The 22,806-nt window shown below is 42.7% G+C and overlaps 2 protein-coding genes across 2 annotated transcripts in view; one reads left to right on the top strand and one right to left on the bottom strand.

Moving 5' to 3' along the window:
* Positions 1 to 22,806, bottom strand: part of LOC311149299 (uncharacterized protein) — a 176,407-nt gene that overhangs the window by 33,166 nt on the left and 120,435 nt on the right. The window lies entirely within an intron of this gene.
* ell (elongation factor RNA polymerase II) overlaps positions 1 to 22,806 on the top strand; it is a 46,887-nt gene that overhangs the window by 14,618 nt on the left and 9,463 nt on the right. Inside the window, exons 2-6 of the mRNA XM_084186426.1 lie at positions 7,500 to 7,544; positions 12,223 to 12,344; positions 13,423 to 13,586; positions 14,077 to 14,327; positions 17,790 to 17,914. Of these exons, the coding sequence (XP_084042552.1) occupies positions 7,500 to 7,544; positions 12,223 to 12,344; positions 13,423 to 13,586; positions 14,077 to 14,327; positions 17,790 to 17,914 (707 nt within the window). The remainder of the gene's footprint in view (positions 1 to 7,499; positions 7,545 to 12,222; positions 12,345 to 13,422; positions 13,587 to 14,076; positions 14,328 to 17,789; positions 17,915 to 22,806) is intronic.

The following is a 22,806-nucleotide window of genomic DNA, read 5'->3' as shown; positions in this document are numbered from 1 at the left end:
AATCAATTATTTTAAAAAAATTATTTAAAAAATTATAATTTTTTAAAATAAATTTATAAAAAATTATATCACGGCAACAGCAGTTATCAGTGTTCACGTCTGATCTGCCAGCCACTAAATGTCAAATCAGGCTAAAGTCGTGCTTCAAATGGCCCCGCCCGTTTTTTGGGCGATTTCAGTCAGGTTGAAAATCGCCCAGAAGTCTCTCATAGCCTGTCATGTAAAATCTATTTTTTTCACATTTCAAAGCTTTCAATACATTCTCTATGGGTGTCTGTGGGCATGCACTTACGCGCTTTCGTCATACATAACGTAACCACGAATGAACGTAACTAAGAAAAGACCAGGTAGCAGCCTCAATCAATTCACTACTACTATCAAAATGGCTAGGCTTCAGTCCAACTCGATTGTGTCTTTGAAAGAAGTTCCTTTTTGTCGGCGAACAAATGAAGATAAATTGGCAACGAAACAATTAGGACCTCCCAGACCAAATTTAATAATTCAACAGGTGTCTACTAAAGGGGGGAAGTCCTACACCCGAGGATTTTCCAAAAATTGGTATGAACGGAAAACCTGGCTAGCAGGCTGCGATGTAGCTAATGCAGTTTTTTGCTACCCCTGCTTACTCTTCCACCCTGAAGGCGGCACAGCAGACAGCACCGCTTGGACAGCGACTGGTGTAACCGACATGCACCATCTTTCAGAAAAGATAAAGAAACATGAGCTGTCAAAGACCCACATGGATAGCTGTTTGAGATTGTCATCTTTGGGAAGAGTGAATATTGCCAGTCAACTGGATGAGGGATACAGGCTAGCTGTCCGCCGCCACAACGATGAGGTTAGCAAGAACCGCCATATCCTCAGCCGGCTAATCCAGTGTGTTAAGTTTTGCGGAGTGTTTGAGTTAGCTTTGCGAGGCAAAGATGAAACTGAGGGCTCCACCAACCCTGGTATTTTTCTTGGACTTGTCAACTTTGTGGCACAATTAGATGAGGTGTTTGATGACCATCTTAAAAATGCTAAAGTTTTCAAGGGCACATCAAAGACCATTCAAAACGAGCTACTGGAGTGTATGCTAGCGGTCACGAGGGAACATATTGTGGAGGAGGTGAAGTCTGCGAACTTCGTAGCTATCCAAGCTGACGAGACCACGGATGTTTCTACGCAGACACAGTTGGTGCTTGTGCTGAGGTACATAGATAGCAAGCACAAAGTGCAGGAGCGCTTTTTTGAGTTCCTTCCCATCTCGGAATCAACCTCAGCCTCAATCGCCAGTGTACTTTTGGAGAGACTGAACGGTCTTTTTGCCGATGACGAGAAAGTCAAACTCATTGCGCAAGCTTACGATGGAGCCAGTGTGATGAGGGGAGAGAAGGCAGGTGTGCAGCAGAAGGTGCGTGAGCATTTCAAGAATGCCCATTACGTGCATTGCTATGCGCATCAGCTGAATTTGATCATGCATCAAGCTACTTCTCGCATCAAAAAAGTGAACATTTTCTTTTCCGATCTGAGCGGGATTACAACGTTTTTTTCCCGGTCACCCAAACGCACCAGCATTCTTGACCAGACTGTTGCACGAAGACTGCCCAGACCTTCATCCACACGGTGGAACTTCAACAGCAGAGTCGTGAACACTGTCTACGAGAATCGAGACGACCTCATAGAATGTTTTGAAGCCATCCGGACGGGTTCATTGGGTTCATTTGACCAGCTTACTGTGAGAGAGGCATCTGGTTACGTGAGGATGCTACATGATGAAGATTTTATTTTTTTCCTGCGGCTTTTTCACAAAATCATGCCCCACGTCGACATTCTGTACCAGAAGCTACAGAAGAAGGACATCGATGCTGTCTTTATCAAACGTGCCCTCGACAGCTTCACAAGCAGTGTGCAGGCCATAAGGTAAGATTAAACAATATCATTCGATCTTTCTCAAAGCAGAGCTTTATTTGAAAATGTATGCATGAAAGGAGACTGCATTTGTGTTTGAAATCACATTATTCTCATTATATATGGCCAGTGGTGTAATCTATCTTATTTTATATACTATGTGTACTGTGCAGTGGTGCTCATAAGCTTATGATCCCATGCTAAAGTTGACTAAAAAGAGGAATAAAAAAAATCATCTTTTGGAAATTGATCTTAATGACTTAATTAAAAAAGTTGGAAAATCCAACCTTTAAGGACACCAATTTTCTTTTCTTTTTTATTCCTCTTTTTAGTCAACTTTAGCATGGGATCATAAGCTTATGAGCACCACTGTATACTGTGCTGAACATCCAGGCTATGTGAGACACAAAGGCTAACTTAAACACTAAAGACTTTATGCATCCCTGCCCATTTTAAGTGGAACTTAAGTATTTGTACTATACATGGATACATTGCATATACCTGTGCATCACATAGACAACAATACTGTACAAAGCCAACAAACACATTGGTCTGTTTGCCTTCAGGGACTCCTCTCAACAGCAGCTGCAAGAAGCAACAGGAGCCAAAAGACCCAGAACAGCTTTGAGAGAAGAGGAGAAGCAGAGGCTGTCTGAAGAGGTCTGCAACACCATCCTGGATCACACCAAAGAAAGGTTCTCTTTCTCTGGCCACCTTGTGAGTGCTACCTTACTGCAAGCAGACATGTTTGAAAGGTACTGCCATTCATTTCCTGATGAGGCTCTGAATGCCACTGTGAATGCATACCCCATGCTGAGCAAGGCAAAGCTCAAGACAGAACTATCTCTGATCTATGAGAATCCTGAATTCAAGGGAGGCTGTGGTGCACTGGCACTGTACCAGGTTCTCATGAGCTACAACCTCCAGGAGACGTTCTCTGAGACTGTGACTCTGTTGAACATCCTCATAACTACTCCCATGACAACAGCTGAAGCTGAGAGATGTTTCTCAACTTTGACACGAGTTAAGACATTCCTGCGAAATTCAATGGGCCAGGAACGTCTGAATGCACTGGCCATGCTTTCCATGGAGAGGGAACTAGTCCTCAGCATGCCTGATTTCAATGAGAAAGTCATTGAACGCTTTGCTGTATTGAAACAGAGAAGAGAACAGTTTCAGTACAAGTAATGTAGCCTCTCTCTCTCTTTGTCCCTCCCTGTCTGTCTCTTTAACACACACACGCCCAAATCAGTTCACAGTTGATGTTGTTTAAAATAGTTTTTTTTTCATTTTAAAAAAAGTAATAAAAATACAAATCTGTTCATGTTCATTTTTACAAATCTATACAATTGGCCAGAATATGGTTGTTCATATTTACAAATCTATACAATTGGCCAGAATATGGTTGTTCATTTTTACAAAGCCATACAGATAGCTGTGTTTACCTTTTCTAGAAATTACTTTCAAATTCTGTTTTCATTCTTATTTCATTTGTTTATGGAAATGCATATTGTTTATGCAGTGTTGAGGAATGTGAAAGAACACCCTTGATTATTTTTACTGTGATAACTTATTTTGATTTTGTAAGCCAACACTTTTGAGATCAGTCAATAAATGCTTCTGGTATTGACTTATATGCTGCCCCTGTCTTCATGTTGTTGCTGGACATATCTTTTTTAAAATGTGTGTAGGTCACCTAAATCATCAGAAAAATTGCCCCTCCTGAGAATTTTTTCAGGAGCCGCCACTGCTAGACAGTAAACGTTTTTTGGTTAAAATGCTGCTTGCGGGATGTGGGCGCGCGACAAACTGCGAGCATTAATTTTCCAGAATTAAATGTTCATTGATAATCCTGTTTTAGTAGTGTCTGCTCTGTGCGCAATTTGAACAGTTGAGACATATAAAAAGGGTATCGTTAGCCTTTCTAACTTCTCCTCTATTACAGTAAAATAATGTCTCAATGTGTTTGTGTCCGTATGACCAATTATTTTGGATCAAACCTGCAACGCAAATAGCGAGTTGAAACCACTTGTCATCTTTGTTGTTTTGAGTGACGGGGAGGGGCTTGGTGTGTGTGTGTGTCTCGCCATGTGTCCAAAATAAGCCCAATGTGTTTCTATGGTCTTATTTTGGACCTAAGCTTGTCGCCTGCCTTCCCGCCTTTAGGAAAACGACTCCCATTGTTAGGGCGGAGACGTGAGCATCTCGTCATTTATATACAGATCACTGGTTTAAATAGGAAGGTGCACACAGCACAGAGGGCGCGAAGGAGACGAGTTCAAAAAGACATGAGAACAAGCGGACATAAACGCTCATATAAAACATCAAACTTGATTCTTGCGATACAGGCATTTGGAATATCGCGCATAAACATACGTTTGAATGAATCTAATTAATTAGATATATCGCCCAGCCCTACCCCAACTCTCTGTTCTAGCTTTGTCTTCGTCATGCAAAGGTACGCCCCAGAGAGTAATCTTGGGCCTAGACTCGTTGAGATTTCTCTTATTTGCGTGACACCAGCTGGTGGCCGTTCTCCAGTGTTGTGAACGTCCATGGCCTGGTCAGGAGCCACACTCTGTCCTAAGGTTAGCTCTGGAACATTCTTGGCTCTAGTCCCAGAGAATAGTGACATGTCAGCAGCCCATTCAAATGAACAGGGTGAGTGTTGCACTCTGTCAGTGGATGGGGGAGCTAAATTCGGTACTCTGTTTTACGTTGCAGCGGTGGGGTTAACAGAACGTGCATGCTCCATTAAAGGGCAGGTCTGGCTGGCTGGTTGGTTCAGACTGAGCACAGGCCTAGGTAAAACTAGATCTCAGGAAATAGTATCTCTAGACAGACTGGTTGCCTCCCACAATGCACCAATATTCCAGGTTACATGTCTGTAGAAGTTCCGGCGTCAGTTGGAAATGGGATGCACGTCACCAGTGACTTTACTGCTGTATCCACTTGTTGCCCTAGCTAAACATGAGCACAATTCCCGTCTGCATTTTAAGCCCTATATACCCAAACTCATGATTTGTTGGGAGAGTTGCTGTCTGAAGAAGACCCTCCCTGGATAAAAAAAACATGTCCCCTTTCCAAATGTCCTAGAGAATCTGACATCCTCCCCAGACCTAGTGCTCTGGCTCCTAGTTCTGGGTTTTAGACTAGCCAGTAAAGGCAAGAGTTGTATTTTTACGCGTTTTGATTGACGCACAACCACACAAACTTGACAGAGAAAAGAAAGGTAAATTAACGATGTAATGGAATGATGCAAAATGTAAGGAAACTAAGGATAAAGTTATAAATGTATGTTGGTGTAACTGACGGTCGACCTTATTCATTGTGTGTAAAGGTGGTGGAATTATGAGGGGAATTAAGTCAAGGTCAGAATACGGTGTATCTGTAGACACCTCCACCACACCTTCATTTCTTTGATCTCCACCCAAAACGAATAGCGGGTGAAAAGCATGCTAATCTCATGCTTAAGTTTAAGGTCAGAATACGCGTGGAGAAAAAGGTACATAAAAAGGGAATTGTGTTCCGTTTATGTGCACTTAACTCTGGTCGGAATCAGCCCTATAATACGGATGTGGCAATGGGGGAATCTGAACACACAGATGACCGTTGTGTGTCAAGAAAATGAAGAAGAAATTCATAGAACTACAACCTGTATTTCACAGTGAGTAATGGGAAAGTCCACAGACCAGGGGCTACCCTGTTCAAGAAGTGCCATGTCCACAGCTACCAGTGTGAGTGAGTTCTGTGGCTCAGTGTTAGTCGTTGGATGTTCTGCAGTGCCACCATCCCCTCAATGGCAGCATCACCCTACTCTTTCCAAAGGCCCCTCTGTGCTCCAGGCAGGCTGGCCTCTTCCTGGTTCTCATGTGATCTCCAGAAGTGTCAATGAGGAAGGAAACCAGAGGGACTTCCTCTATTGCTTGTCAGAGTTGTCAGGCATATTCCCTCAAAATATAGTTCCTTTATTCAGTCCATTTATGTCTGGTGATGGGCAGGCTAGGCTATCTTACTGAGGCTTGGCCATGATTAGTGGAAAACATTTTGTGCTTTGTCTCCTATCAAGCAAATCATGTTATGCTCCTGTATAGTCTCCTATCATACAACCAATGGTTTCCTCAGTAGTGGTATGTTTATGGCTAGGTCTGCTTGACTTGATAGAGTAAGCTATACGCTGACGTGCCCAGCGGTCTGCTGTGCTGCAGACCGTTGCTTCTTTAGCAGTGTAACCCATTGTGTAATAGGTTTAAAGGTTTACTTTAGGTGAAAGGGGACACTTGTTTTGAGTTCAGCACCAGCGTCTGTTCTTAAACCATCTTCTTTTTCTCCCACACATTCGGACACGGTCAGGCTTGTAGATTAAATGGATGATTACACTGTGATGGCGTTCCAGAACCTCACGTGCTATGGATAGAAGTTTGTGTAGAAGTTGTTGTTTACCAAAGTTATTTTGCTCACAACTAACTTTTTTGTTAGGCTTTTGATGAGGTAATTCACATGGCTATTCACACAACTGATTTCAGTTTCTCTAGTCTACCTATGTCATTATGCAAATCATATGATTGGCTGTGCTGTTGAGTACATTGTGATCAGGCAAGTCTTATGCTCATTGCTCATCTGCTTTTATGCATGTGGTTTGCAAACATCTAGGGAGTTTTGATTGATTTACTGTTTGTCCCCCATAATTTCACCATATTTATCTGAGCCTCATCTGGTGGCTGCTAACAGTGGAAAATATCAACAACAAAAAATGGCAGCACCAGGAACACCATTCTGATTGGCTGGCAGTGTACCAACTGCTGGCTGTTGCACTGAATAGCCTGAGTGATGAAAAACAAATGAGGACACCACACATTTTATTTTACTGCAGAGCAACTAGCAAGCTGCTTCTTATGTGTACAGATTATTTTGCAGGATATGCCTGTGTGTGTAATTGTGTTTGTCTGCCCATGTGCCTAATGTAGGTGAAATATGAAAACGTGGATGGCCTGCTGCTTGCTTTGCATTTAAATCCTGTCACCCTCTAGAGGCATGGTATACTGGGTTGAGCGATGTCAAGGCCACAACATTTAGAAAGAGAGAGGAGGCTAGTTGGAGCAGCACAGCGAGGCAATTCTGAAAAAAAAAAAAAAAAACTCTAAACTGAGTGCTTCATGTGTAATACAGAAGGTTTTTACCTCATCCAGAAATGACCATTTTTAAAAGTTCCATGCTAGCAGTGGTCCGCTGTGAGTAGTACGCATATGGGAGAAAGACTACTTCCTCACCTGTTGTTGCTGTGGGAAAAGTGACGCTGCTTGACAGATTAGTCCCATCATAAAGGACAGCTGAACTAGATTATCAAGATTACTCATATGGTTTCTGTACGCTTAGACTAGTTAAAGATTCATAATGGTAATACGGTGGTAATTTGGATGTAGTTAGATTCCTCTTGTAGTGCACAGTGTTTATACTGTTTTAATGTGCCTGTCTCCTGAATGGGCTTTACTGAACAGTCCACTTTTTTGCCCACCAAGCAGGATCTATGAAGTTTGACTGACTAAATCCACTTGTTCAGTAGGATCAGTTTTCATTGTGACTGTTTATTTGTCCTCTATCTCTCTCAGGGCCTGTCTTCACAACCGCTGATCCGATTTACTGGAAACCAAGGGGTAAGTGCATTTCAAGTTTTAAAAAAGCCTATTTTGTATCTATCGGAGTAAAATTATGTGATCACTGTCTGCAAATGATGAGTTTGCACCACAGAATTTTTCTATTGGTAAATAATTAACTCAGGGACTGTGTTCTGTGTGTGTATAATCAAGTACTGACTAGACTGCCTCTGTAGCTGCAGTGAGCTGTATTTGTTGTCTGCGAGTGACTGGCAGGATTAGATTTCCTGTCATATTTTGGCAGCGACATGCGTGGCTGCAATTACATCTGCGGCTATACTAGCCGGCCTAGATATTCCCCTCACAGGGTAGACAGACAGAAAGAAGTTCTCCTTTGTGAGAGACAAGGAACTCGTCTGGATACACTATCCAGACCCAGACAAGCCCCATCACATGCTCTTCTAGTATGAGCAGCATCAGCCTGTACAAATTAGCCCCGTAGAAATAAATAGATTTTCTCTAAGGCGAGCATTGTCATTCTCCGTATGAGCAGTACTGTATGCATTCCAGACATTTAGCGCTGCTGGTCCAAAATCTCTCCAAACAAACCCTCACTAATGTGAGTCACAGTGGAGCAGCCACATTCTAATAGTCACACAATACTGTTTGAAAAGTATTACCATCTTGCCTCATTGTTAGTGACATTTACACTGTTTACAGTGTAGATTAGATTTAATGTATTTGTTTTCATTTCAGACATCAGAACATAAACTGGAGCGGTGCCACAGATGTTGCTAACTTGTCTAATTTATATTGTTTGGATAATCAGTACTGTTTAGGCCTAGATAAGCTAAAGCTAGGTGGGGTGTCTGAACAGTACCATGTACAGAAGGTAGGTGGGTCCTAGCAATCCAGTGAGAGTCACATGCAATCCAGAGTCTAACGTGGTTACAGAGTCAAAGGTTTCAGTGTCCATTGGATTGTGCTTTAAATATCTTGAACAGTCTTTGCTCTCATTTGAAGAAATGCACGACCATGTCTTTGTCTTTAATTAACCATTGTAAATATGGTATTGGAACTGACCCTGTATATAGCTTACTTCTCGTGTTCTTATTTTTGTGTTTTTTGTTCTCCCTTATGTTATTTTTAGTACTACATTGATATTGATTTCTGTATGGTTGGGTTTAGCGCTTACCATAAAGGCACTACTTGTGCACGTGACATTCACTTGAAACCCTCAGTCTAATATTTGATAAAGCTGGAGTGTGTTGAAGCTTCTGCTTTCTTCATATGGTAGTTATATCTCCATCAGATGCCTGTCTTCCCCTCCTGACTCGTATGCTTCTAGTGGGAGCGGGAGGGATCAGTAATTGCTCCCGTCAACTTGAGAGATCAGATGGTTAGAAAATATGGTGTTTTTACTGGGTGTTTGAAGTGCTGAATTATGCATGTGTTTAATGGCTGAATCATGACTGGGCGGGATGTGAACCTGTTCTATTAGTTTACTGGAATGCTAATGAGAGCGGGGGAGTGAAGGGGAAAGCTGCTAAATGATGTGTTGGCTGCTCAGTGTGACCATAGCGTTTACATTCATTCATATTGGCAGAGCTTTCATTCACAGCCACTTCCAGGGTCAAGGTGGCATAATAGAACCAGCTCAAAAAAATATTCAGGGAAGGTAAACAGGCCAGGGAAGGTAAATTCCTGTGTGTGTGGACGACAGAGTGTGTGTCAGTGTGTCTGGCTGTATTTGGCAAGGAGGACAGGCCTGTGCCAGCGATGAATACCCCCTGCTTTGCACGGCCTCTCCCTCAGCTGTTTCATTAATTACAGCGCTGAGGAGGACACCAGAGGAGCCGCTGTGAAGGGCCAGTCTTCTCGAGTGCCCCCGGCCTGAAAAGAGCCTTTGTTTGCAGGACTGTGCAAAATGAGAGGGGATGAGGGGAGCTGGAGGCAGAGAGAGAAGGGGATTGGAAATGGCTGTTAAAATCCATTCGCTTTTCAGATGGGTGAGGGGGTAGGGTGGGTGACCGTGTCTGTCTGGTGGAGAGGGTGCACTGGAGTGTGCTGTTCATTCAGCTTTTTGTTGAGGATGAACTACCCCTCTTTCCATGCTCCCTGTTTTTCATTTGAGTGCATGTTTTGGTAATAAAATGCATCCTTTTGGCTTGGCATTTCCTCTGAGAGAAGGCTGCTTCCAAACCGACTGTTTGATTATGGCTAGATGCTGTGTGGGTTTGAGGCTCGCTGGTTTTTATGTGGATAAATAAGTATTTTTAAGAGGGTAGTAATTCACCACCTGACTGTAATGTCTGTGTGAAGTTCCAGTGTCCATAGATAACTGCCAGTAGGCTCAGGCAGTAGCCCATTGCTGCAGCAGTACTGTTGGTTGGTTGGCCCCGGCCTGCCTGCATTGGGATCAGGGCATGTGGAGCCTCAGTCAGCCTACAGCCACAGCCAGGCCTGACTCTGTCATCCTTTACTGTATCAGACTGACTCACCCCTCCTTGGCCTTCCAGTGATTCCCACTGCCTCTTAATCATCGCAGGTTACACACACACACACACACGCACTACCCTTGTAAATTGTGTGTGTGTGAGATCAACTTACTCTTACTGCTGAGAGGAGTGTCTGTGGTGTGCACATCTGCAGTCACCGCAGTTATCAGGAAGTGGTGAATTGATGATATTCAGCTGAACGTTTGAATGTTTTCTTCTTATAAAGTAAGATTATTGTAATATCCAGGCTGCTTCAGTTGGACATTACGAAAATGGGTCTAATCCCATTCAGAGTTTCGTATAAACACACAAGGCAATGGGTTGAAAACTCTGCACTATGAAAGGCTAGTTCTCTTCATGTGGAGTATAAAAGGCAGGTTTGTACTGGAGCTGAGGCTGAGCGTCTCACGTAACCGAGACCCCAGTGTTTATTTATAGTTGGCCACCTGCAGGCTCCACACGTGTTAGGACCTTGGGAAACCGAGCTAGGCTGCTAGCGAGAGGGAGCGAGACCGAGATAGCAGCCTTTGAGTATATCAACTGCAGGGAGCCAACAGACCAGGCCAGGGGTCAGCCTGCTCAGAACTCCCAACAACACAGCCCTCTCCCCTGGCCCTGTCTCGCTCTACCCCAGCCAGCACTCTGCCCTTCTCTCAAGCTCGGAGCTCCACTCCTGTTAGACGAGTCAGGCTTGCTCACATACCCAGCTACCCCATCAGGCATTGGTTTAGCATTTCCTTCCTCTCATGGGAGTCCAAGCCCAAATTCTAGCATTTGTTTTCCAATGTAGGACAGGGAGGCGTATGGCTTTAAAATCGGTCTTCATTTCTCGATCCTCTCACTGCCAGTTTAGCCTACTCACTGTTGCTCGAAGAAGATTACGGGGTGTTTTACTGAAAACTGAACTCTGAAAGCTCAACAACACCTGTCTAGGGATATTGGAATCGGGCCCCTGTGATTGAGGCCTTTGGGCCTCAGCGCTGGGCAGTAGTCTAGGCTGTAATTTCACTCATTCCCAAGTTTGCCTAGAAGCAACACCTGTAACGTGGGAGCAGTAGAGCAATTATGGCTAAGGAGGCGTGACTACTTCATAAATACCTATGGGTAACAATTAGCTACCTGTGTTACATTTACTTACATTACCAGTTAAACCAGCAGAATGTGACGGAACAGGGGGGACTTGTGGGCTAGCCTAGCTCAGTCATTCAGTCTGTCTCTTAGCCTCAAGCCTCACCCTGTTACTCATCATCCTCCCACATCGCCACCATGCAGGCCTGATAGACAACTACCTATACTGTACATTTTGTTTTTACAGTACACATACAGGTAACTGCCAAAATAAAGGAAACACTTGAGTAATTGAGGGATACAAAGTATATTGAAAGCAGGTGCTTCCACACAGGTGTGGTTCCTGAGTTAATTAAGTACTTAACATCCCATCATGCTTAGGGTGATGTATAAAAATGCCCAGTTGCCCATAGAAGAAGAGATCTCAGTGACTTTGAAATAGGGGTCTTCAAAGGAGCATAGGGGGTTTAAAGAGTGTGTGTGTCTCAGTCACCTGATCTGGAGCGGCGCCTGAGACAGCATTTTCCACCACCATCAACAAAACACCAAATGATGGAATTTGTTGTGGAAGAATGGTGTCGCATCCCTCCAATAGAGTTCCAGACAGAGTAGAATCTATGCCAAGGCGCAATGAAGCTGTTCTCACTTGTGGTGGCCCAACGCCCTACTGACACTTTGTTGGTTTCCTTTATTTTCTGGCAGTTACATGTATGTTGCTCATTAGTTACAGGGTGGTGAGGTGGGTTTACTGTTGTAATGCTGTTGTTGGCTATACAACTTTATTCACTGTCAGAACACCTGATGGGCCTGGGGCATGCTCCGAGGGATTCAAACAACATTGTAGATTTGAGGTTTAATTTCTAGAGCTTACATGAATCCCTATTCTACTAATAGAGGCCTAGTATTCCTCACCGACATGTTAGTGTGCACAGTCCACTATATTGCTAATAAATTACAGGGTGGCGGTGAGTGGTTTTACTGTATCTGGAAGGGCACCCGAGTGACATGTTCAGCAGACAACACTGTTAGATTTGTTCTCTAAATCTGTCACATCAGCTGCTGGACGTATTGAATGGAACAGATTATGGATGACCGTTCCTATATTGATCATTTAAATGCACTCTCGGGAAGAATGTCGGCCATTGATTTATACATTTCTCCTCCGTCCACAGAAAATCTCAATACCACGGTCGGAAAATCCGAATGAGCTGCGGACGTTTACTTTCTACTTGTCCAATGTGGGTAGAGACAACCCACAGGGCAGCTTCGACTGCATTCAGCAGTACATCACCAGGTGAGTGAGCACAGAGGCACTGTCCTCATCCTCTCTTTGACATACGACACATGCATCACTCACATACGCGCATAATAAGCATTAATGCATGCAAACACAGTTGACACTGTTTATTTCATATGAATTCTGTTTTGGAATTAAGCTACCATGATTCCACTCTGTCAGTAGGTTTGAAAAATGTATATTTGGACAGGCTAAATTTATGAGTGACTTTTTGTTTGCAAACGGAGGAGTTTGTTAATATGGTTAAGAGCTGAACTGGATTAGGAGAGTTCTGAAAGATGTTTTGGAGGAGGACTTCCTGATCACAGGCTTTGGTGCAGAGTGAGTGCCATCTGCTCTCAAGTGTGCTCTCTGTCCTATTTGCCTCCCAGTCTGATCAAAGACAAATGTTGAGCAAATTAATTGAATTGGGCCAGATGTCTGCGTATTGAGGTGGAAGAAGAGGAACTGAGTCCCGGCTCTGACTATCTCGTTTTTTAACACCCATCATGTCCTCAACCATTTCTAATGAGAGACTGGGTCGGCTGGAGTTCACTCATCGCCCTGGATCCTCATGAGCCTCTAATTCCACTATAAACCAGAGGCAGAGCCACTGAGAGCTGCCAACTCCATTTCATCCCCTGCCAAACCGTCATCAAAGTGAGGAGGAATCAAAGGCAGGGAAAACCAGGAAAGAATAGGATTTGATGCAACATTGGTTTGATAATGTGGGAATCCACAGTTGACTAGACAATCAAATTGTCTAGTCAAGGCAGTGGTATGTCATGAGTATTAGCACGGGAAGGTGCTTTGGGCAGCATGAGGCAAGGCTAAGGCAGAAAATTGTTACATTAAAAATATTATACTGAATGAACTTCCTCACTAGTCTTTTTTTATAGGCAATAAAAGCAATGATTAAGTGTGTTTTCGTTACATGTTCCTCAAACTGTCAGCTAATGTCATTTGGATGCAGCTACTATAAAGTTGAAGGTTTGTACCTTTTTTAGGGAAGCTAAGAGAATCTCCCAAAGCGTGGGAGTGAGTTGACCTGTTAGTCTCTGTTTCTGTGTAACCGTCTCCTCCTCTGTTGTCCCAGTGAAGGGAGCATTCAGCTGGACTGCCTGGGTGGGATCCAGGACAAGATCACTGTGTGTGCCACGGACGACTCCTACCAGAAGGCCAGGCAAAGCATGGCTCAGGCAGAGGAGGAGACCCGCAGCAGGGGTGCTATCGTCATCAAGCCTGGGGGGAGATACGTGGGTAAGGCCCTTCAACATTACTGTTTACACATTACCTTAATTCTGGTGAAAATGGCTGAGCTCACAGCGTAGGGATAATTGCATGCTCATGGTTCCCTGTGTGAGGCCCTATGGGCTGGCCGGATGGTTAGGTGCTCAGAGCTTCACACAGTTATGTCTCTGACTCAGAACCAAACCAAAGAACCAACTAACTGCCCAGTCACCACAGAAACACCATCACAGGTTCACAGGTGTCTGATTTACAAGGAAGCAGCTTGTTCAAATATTTGTACTGTGGTGACTTTAAAGACAACTGGTTCATTCATGAAGTTCACCCTGATAGGAGTGTGTTTGCTTTTCTCTGTTAGGGGGGTGTTTGCTTTTCTCTGTTGAAGAGAACTTCACACGGCCCTAGAACTCCTCATTACAACCCCAACATCTCATGGTTATAAGTCACAAAGGCTCAACCTTTCTGACACACAACAATGTTGCTTTAAAAAAAAAATTCTCAGGTAAGAAGGTGCAGATCCGGAAACCAGCGCCTGGACTGTCTGACATCGCTCCGTCGCGGCGGACTTCGCGGCCAGTCATCATCTCCAGCAGCACGGGGAAGAAGAGCACGGCGCAGCAGAGGCCCCTGAGGGAGCGCCTCACCCACCTGCTGGCCCTCAAGCCCTACAGGAAGCCAGAGCTCATCCTACGCCTGCAGAAGGACGGCCTCTTGCCCTTCGACAAAGACTCTCTTGACAGCCTCCTGCAACAGGTTAGTCAAGTCAGTCACACTCGTAGGCAGGGGCGTTTCTAGGATTTGTTTTTATGGGGTGGCCAAGGGGGGACCAAGAACCAGTCATGGGTGGCCATGGGAAATCAGCAAATTGTATCACAAATAGCGTTGAAAATTGGCTTAAACTACGATGTATTGTTAATTTGTATCTGCCCTAATTTATTCAAATAAATCCATTTGAAAATGAACAGGGAAAATATTGAAGTTAGGTACATGTTCAGTGGTAACTCCCCCTCCAAGGATCCCCCCCTGAAGCTGATATACTGCATTTCTATACAATTTAAAAGTTTTAAAGCTAGAATCCGCAATTGAAACAATAACAAAGTGGGCTCCCCGCCGTTTGGTTTGCTAAAAAGCTGATGGATGGGCCTGGAGAAATGTAACCACTCTCAAATTCATAGACAGAGCTATGGATGCAAGGACTGCCCATTCATGAAATCAAAATGATAGTTTTAACCATGTTTTGAGGCTACACAGTGTTTGTTTACATTTACGTTTATAAACATTGGGGTTAAAATAAGCTTATATTTTGTGTTCTGATTGGGTACGACAGTTGAACTAAGCTCATATTCATCAAGAGTCAAGGGGTGTATCTATAATTCATTTATACGTTTGAAAAAATCAGCCCTCGCAGAGAAGAACGCGATTGAACTTCACTCATTTTTCCACGTTAGTAAACAGTACTATCAACGTTTCCCTCTGTGGGAATTGTAATCTAATCAATTTAAAAGTATCCACTTTCAATGCAACATACCGAAACAAAACAAACTATGTAAGATGGTTTTTTCACCATGCTAAGATTATTTAATGAGAATGCCACTACATCGTAAATAAGCACAACAATTGCACAGTCTGGAATGATCTAGTCATTAACGGCGCAAAACGATGATATCGCAATATTTGGTGTAGCATTTTCACCCAACCCTAATGCAAGACTTCGTATGCAAAACTAACTATGCAGGAGATTTTGCAGAGCGCATCGGAGTAGGATTCTATTGCAGTGACAGGCACGAGCGGTCAGGAGTAGATGCACTTGTTTTGAGATCCTTGCGAGAGCTCCATGTAGCCACGTGTGCACATTTGTTCATATTCTTTGCTAGTTATGGAGTTATTAGCCCAGTTATAGCTCATTTATGGTCAGCAATGCAGGAGTGGAACCTTCCAACGAGCACATTTCTAGACATCTTTGAAAAGCGAGTCAGGTAAAGAGCTTTTTTATGTCTTAAAGGGGCAGTGTTGTATTTTCAGACAGGCTTGAATAAACTAAGTAGCCAATACGCGGAGGGTAGCATACATTTTTGTCTGATTCTCTGTAGTAGTGGTGATGATGATGATATGTGAATAAAGTTTTTTCTTGCATCAAACGCAATACAATATTTTCAGTCACCTCCTTGTCTGAAGGACAAGTGGATGAACAGGTTAATGTCAAACCCTGCATGTTTTTTCAAAAGTCTCTTGGAATGCAGGCCTACATTGAACACTATTAATGTAGGCTGAAGGATAGAACACCTATTTCCATGTTAAAATGTTATGGGATAGATTTTCTCAGTTTTTTATGGTAGGCCACTCTGGTAGGCCTACATTATGATCCATTTAGTCGATTATTTGGTCGATAGGCTGTTGGTCGACCGAGATTTCTTTAGTCGAGCAAGTAGCAAAAAGTAGCTTAGTATAGCAGCCTTGTATAACCACCATCAAGCTGTAGGCCTAAGAGCGCATCCTGTTTAGTCTTAATACTGTAACTTACCCTATATTTCAATACTTATATAGGCTACTGTATCAATCAATCATTTATTAGTTAATTCTTGATTCATTCATGATTAGAAATGCAATCAAGCGTTTGTTTTAAAATAAAATGACAAAGCAACCATTGAATAATTAGTGAATAATAAATAGGCCTAAACCGTTCCATTTCGGAAATTGCATTCACGAATTAATGTGACTGTTTTTAGTCTTTGCTGTAATAAAGTTCTTACAAAAAAAAACTAAAAAATGTTACAACGGACTCTGGTACGCTTAGTTTTTACATTGTTCTGACCGGTCTGAAAAGTTGTGTTGTAATCTAACAGCACCTGTTTGGCACACATAATATGACACAGCACTTGCTCCTCCTTTGTCTTGATCTCCAGTATTTTCCACAACTAGTCAAATTTATTCCACACATCTGACTTCCCGTTTACCTCCTGAGCAACCAGTAAACATTCCCCAGTTTCGAGTTTATTTGTTACGTCCTATGCATCCGATTTGCTGTTATGTGTTCAGAGTTTGTTATAATCAATTTATTAATTGTGATTATGATATGCTATTGGCCTAGGTCAGGCCCTATTGGTCACATGCATATGATGCATACCTGTGTCACGTAAAGAGCGCAAGGGTTGAGGGAATAGGGAATGTTTTTCCTAAACAAATGAGGGATTTCGGTAACAACTTTTCAGTCAGAAATGGCTGTAATTATGTTGCAGCTTCAGCAACACAGACAGCGCGATACACAATGTGATGTTCTGTGGTGGTTGCTGCAGCAAGGAGGAGAGAGAGTGCTAGTCAGTCACTCGCTGTCTTTTTTTTTTTTTTTAACACAGCGCTGCAAGTCTGAGCCAGGCCCGGCACAATCAAGTCAATTGCGGTCGGACTCCCTCTAGTCATTTTTGTGTCTTAATTATTTCATTGAACAGTTCGCTTAAAATGTCAGACAAGCTCAGTGCATATAGTTGATTTGATTTAAACACATAGGATGTGTTTATATATGGAAAAATACACGTTTGAAAATTTAGACCAATCGATTTTTAGTCGGGGACAGCCTTAGTTAAAACTAACAGAGTGGGTACATCCTCTGTGTTCACAGTGAACACACGATTGAAGTTCCACTGAATTTTCACAACGTACAAGTTTGCGCTCAGCAGACCTGAAATTTGCTCGGTGCCGAAAATAATTAGAGAGAACATTGGTCCCAAAGCCAGCCCACTAAACTGCCAGAACAAACATGCTGTATTTTCTCTCCAATCTGAGCCAGATTGACAGCGCTCTGACCCAATGAGAATGGGGGGGGCACAAAGGGTGGCCAATCATCTTTCAGGCCGGTGCCACCCCTCTTATAACACCCATGCTCATAAGGTATAATGCCTCTCACAGCAGGTTGGGTATATTGGGTCTTGGCAGACCGAGGGTCCTTCTGAGCTCAGTGTCCTACAACAGATAAATTAGTCACAGGACCCAAGCCTCCTACAGGACCCAAGCCTCCAAGACACTTAGAGCCAGGGCTTAGCCTGTGGTTACAGGTAAGTCCTAGCCAGCACTGAAGCCCACTGCAAACAGGTCAGTCACTGCCAGTGGTGCAGGGTATTAATGGTGCATTTTTTGAGAATAGGCTTAGGAAATGCATTCTTCTAGAATACTGCATCATGGCATTAATGTAATGCACTGATTGCTGTCACTTGTCTCTAGGTGGCTAACCTAAATGGGAGAGACAACACCTTCACATTGAAGGACTCTTTGTTTAAGGACATTCAGAAGGACTGGCCAGGCTACACTGAGGGAGACCAGCAACTTCTGAAGAGGATCCTTGTTCGGTATGTGCTAGGTGGTGCTTTATTACTATATCACATCACATATTAAACCAATGCTTTTGTGTGTAGCGCCACGTCAACAACTGCCAGCGGCATAAACCAGCAATAATGGTACTCCTGAGTGGCGCAGTGGTCTAACTGTGCCACTAGAGATCCTGGTTCGAATCCAGGCTCTGTCGCAGCCGGCCGCGACCGGGAGACTCATGGGCGGCGCACAATTGGCCCAGCGTCGTCCAGGGTAGGGGAGGGAATGGCCGGCAGGGATGTAGCTCAGTTGATAGAGCATGGCGTTTGCAACGCCAGGGTTGTGGGTTCGATTCCCACGGGGGGCCAGTATAAAAAAAAAAAAAAAAGATGTATTCACTAACTGTAAGTCGCTCTGGATAAGAGCGTCTGCTAAATGACTAAAATGTAAATGTAAATAATGGAATCATCCCCACATTGGTTTCTGAAGTTTATCACCTCAGCTTTGTGTGTTGGTTTAAACAAACTTCCATAGAATTCCAAATATGCTCAGGAATAGTAGATTGTAGTCTGAAACCAGGCACTGCTCTCTCTGTGTGGATCCCTGCCCTCAGTTTTCCCTCGGCCCTGTTTTTTTGACAGGACTAGCTGTCTTTTTTTCTTGGTGGGACCCAGTGGAAAAAGCTGGTTTCTCAAGATCTGGGGCAGTAAGGAAATGCACATCCCAGCTAAATTTAGAACAGGCGCTTAGCTGGGTTTACTGAGTTGACCCAAAGTTGTTGGACTCAGTATAGCAGGGAATATTTCACACTCTCAATTATTAAATGTTTCTGTGGAAGTTATCCCAAAATAATATATTTATACCGATTTCTGGACTGGACTTTGAGCTTGGCTACCTTATGAGCTGACCACCCTCCCTCCCCTAAAGTTTAAACACCAGCCGTAGTCACGCAAGAGTAGTGCAGCAAAATGATCTGAAGGCCTGTGATGCAACACTGTTCCAGCACATGCTGATCCATGTTTGAGGTGGCACTGGTCCAAGGTCCAGGCCTGGGCTTGCTAGGCTTCAGTTGCGACTTGACCACAGCACTGCAGCCAGCCTTTCCCCTAGTCTGCTCTAACCATATCTCTCTGTCTCTCCTTCTCTCTCTCTCTCTCGGGGGTTTGGAGATTTCCCCGTGTATCCCACTGCCCCCTACTGTCAACACTCCTCTACCAACATACACAAATAATATTCTGTTTATGTACACATTACACACCCTTTGTATACTCTTTTTATTCAGCTGCAACTTAGCATCTCACCCAAGGCTTTGTCAGAGATCTGTTTATGATGTCTGACTTGTGTTAAACCAGGTCTGTTTTATTTGCATCTGTCTGAGACTAAATGGCATTGAGATGAGGGAAATAACAGAATGTAGTGCAAGGCCACCTTAATGCGGTCATGTGCCAATATGTCACAGGTCCATTGGAACAGGGAATAGAGTTAAACTTGGAGTTGGCGCTATGCATTAAGACAACCACCTAGCACTAGTTTCATTGCAGACTTGCCAACTCAATGGGGCTCTACTTGTGAACATTAGAGAAGGTTTGTTTAAACTTTTTCTCCATCTCAAAATGCGCATCAGCCAATTAAAACCGTCAAAGTAGTTGCTCGTGATCACACGCTATATGTTAGCTGTTCCCCTCAGATAACCTGGCAGACTTAGCTCTGTGCTAACCTGCACAGCTGGCAGTGATTATATCTGATTCAAATTCCATATCAGCCAATTAAACTCGTTGACGTACTTGGATGTGATCCAACACTTGTTCAAATAGCTCTCTGTGTAGTGCCTATCTCCACGTAATTGTCGCAGATTATGGCAAGGGTTTGAATATCACATTAATTTTCCCCCCCTTTAAAATGTAGAATTACATTTATTGTGTTGAGAAGAGAAGTGGAGCCAAAATATTGTAAATGAAGGTTACGAATACATTTAATGAGGATGTTCTTGTTGAACTCCCTCTTGCAGGCCGACACATTGGCTACTGGCACTGTTACATAAATAATCATCGCTGCTATAGTACATAAACATGTAGGCAACACTTACATGTACAATATTTAATATGCGTAATTCTAATCATCCACTTCGTCTCATATGCGCTGTTTGAATCGAGGACCAGCAGTGAACAGTGTTTTCCTTAACAAAAATGTTTTGACGTGAGGGTAGGGTTCAAACCCACGGATAAAGGAAAGGTTCACCCATTTTGAATGTTGTTTTTGTGCATCTCTGATGTATCGATTCCCTGGGTCATTTAATGTTTTCATGTGTATCTGCGTTATTGGCGTTCAAGCAGGCACAAATCCGTCCGGCTGTAGCACTGTGATGAAGTCTCTTTCACAACACTGAAAGTTAATAGGAATACGATTTGTAGATCGCGAAAACGTCTATCATACATGTCAAATTTCAATACTGGCCGATGCCATAATTCTCGAATGAGCCATTGATCATATTTTTGCGATATTCCTACCTCTGGAAATTTGAAATGTAACGCAGGATCTAGCATGTTTTTCCTATGTGTCTGCCTCTTTATTCCAAGGTGCATTGCATGGTGCCGTTGCCAGAGATATTATAGAAAGGAGATAGGAATTCAATGAATGAAGGAACGTATAACGCCCCACCCAGCAGACTGTCGACCAATCGCGTTCACGTTGTCATTATGGAGACACCTATTTCCCAATACATTTCCATAAAACCATATTAACACTCTAGAACTGATGCACATCAAGAAATAAGTCGACAAAGCACAGGAAAACGACTTTAGGCGCTCTAGAACGCATTCAAAAATTTCGCTAAATTCAGTTCATTCTAATGTCGACTTTGCTTATGGAAAACAATATAAAGCGAAGGGTTTTACGCATCCTCAATTCTTGGGTCTCGGGTGCTGCCCGAGTAGAAATGTGCCTCTGTTGGCCATCAAGTAGCCTATTAATTTATATGCCATTGTGGGCTACCATTTGATACAATAAATATATTGAAATGACGATATCACTGGAGTCATTGCAAATCAATTTGTGCCACTTGTGTAGCCTACCTGAAGCTGGCAAAACAATTTAATAAATAGCCTATAACTTCAGTTTATTGTTGTTGTAGCCTTGTCTTATGATGCAATTATTCGTGGACATGTTTAGTTAATTAAATTGGAAGCTATCAAAGCTCTATCGCAATTGCCGATCAGTTGTTAGAACACATTAGATTGACGTAACATTAGTCAGATTAGGCTACAAGTTAAAACATTTAAATACTGGCTGTTGTTGACAAGCTTTTTCACTTCATATATATATATTATTAATATTTAATTCACAGATTTTTAAATTAAGAGCCCATTCTCAGTAGCCTATTCCAGCAGGGTATTGGGGGAAACAAGCACTTCCTACCTCAATCGCCTCGCTATTAATGTTTAATAAATGTGTCTGTTAATTTGAACTAAGCAAGCTGCTAAATCGTTCAGTTTACATCTTGCCTACATCTTGTCTAGGCTACTGTAGACTATCTGAAATTAGATGTAGGCCTATCAGGGGCTGTAGGCTACCTGCCTTTATCCAAGCAAACAATGGCAAAGTTGAATTACAATCATAAACCCAGATTTTAGTCTGTAGCCTATGCCTATTGAAATGACAAGTCAATCTTGCAAATGGGCCATTTTATAATGGTTTGTAGTCTTAACATCTGGCATGTAATAACAGCACAATTGCCAGAAAATCGCCTAGCATTAGTTTTTTTTCATGTTCATCAAGTGTTTCTTGCTCAGAGATTTCAAGATCCTCTGTCCAACTTTCATCACTCAAACTCTCTTGTCGGCTTTATCTATAGTTATGCATATGCGCAAAGGGAATTTATTTACAATTATAAATCTGGTTTGAGCCCTGAATGCTGATTGGCTGAAAGCCGTGGTATATCAGACCATATACCACAGGTATGACAAAACATTACTTTTTACTGTTCTAATTATGTTGGTAACCAGTTTATAATAGCAATAAGGCACCCCAGGGGTTTGTGGTAACGGATAACGGCTGTATCCATGCACTCTGTGTTGCGTCATGCTTAAGAACAGCCCATGGCCATGGTATATTGGCCATATACCATACCCCCTTGTGCCTTATTGCTTAAACATAGCAGTCAAACGAGTTAAAGCGACATCCATTGATGGAAAATGATCTGGCGAGTTTAATAAGGGCAAATTATTTTCTTCTGCGACATATTCAAATTCCTTTATTACTTAATGTCATAGCTCGCAGTAATTATTCTTTTGAGAAAAACTATATTTTGCTTTTCTAACGTCGTTACAAGTTACGATATTATTTTTTAATTGGCTTGGTAACGTTGTCAAAAAAGGGTTTATTGTATTCATATGGCAACTCCTCTCTTGCTGGGAAAAACAAATGGGCTAGTTTTCAGGCCGGTTGGGCAGGTTCTGAGTGGAAATTGTAGCAGACATAATTTTTTGCCAACCCTGCGTAGCATGGGCAACATTTCCCATCTCTTCAAAAGTATATCTGCTGTTGCGAATGTTGGACTCCACTCTGTGAGGCACATCTATCTGCAGGTTGAACATGGTGAGAGTGTGGACTTCTAAATTGATAGCTGTACAATCGCCTAAACAAATTGCACTAACTAGCTACTTTACATGCTGATATTGTCTTTGGTATTATTGTGTGTAGCTACATTTGCTAGCTAGCTACCTAACTAGCCAGCCAGCCCATAGAGAGAGCATTGCATTGTGGATTGTTTTGTAATCGACTTGAGCTGCAATAGGTTTCCACAATGATTTTCCATGTTGCTACCAACTTTATTATAATGCCAAAATGAAACATTTGTTCACCAAACATATTGTTCTTACATATTAGTGTTATTTAACCACACATTCCTTTAATGTACAGTGTTTTTGTTGGA

This window comes from Coregonus lavaretus (assembly GCF_964263955.1).
Source record: "Coregonus lavaretus genome assembly, chromosome: 21".
Classification (NCBI taxonomy): domain Eukaryota; kingdom Metazoa; phylum Chordata; class Actinopteri; order Salmoniformes; family Salmonidae; genus Coregonus; species Coregonus lavaretus.
This window is presented reverse-complemented; position numbering and strand designations above follow the sequence as displayed.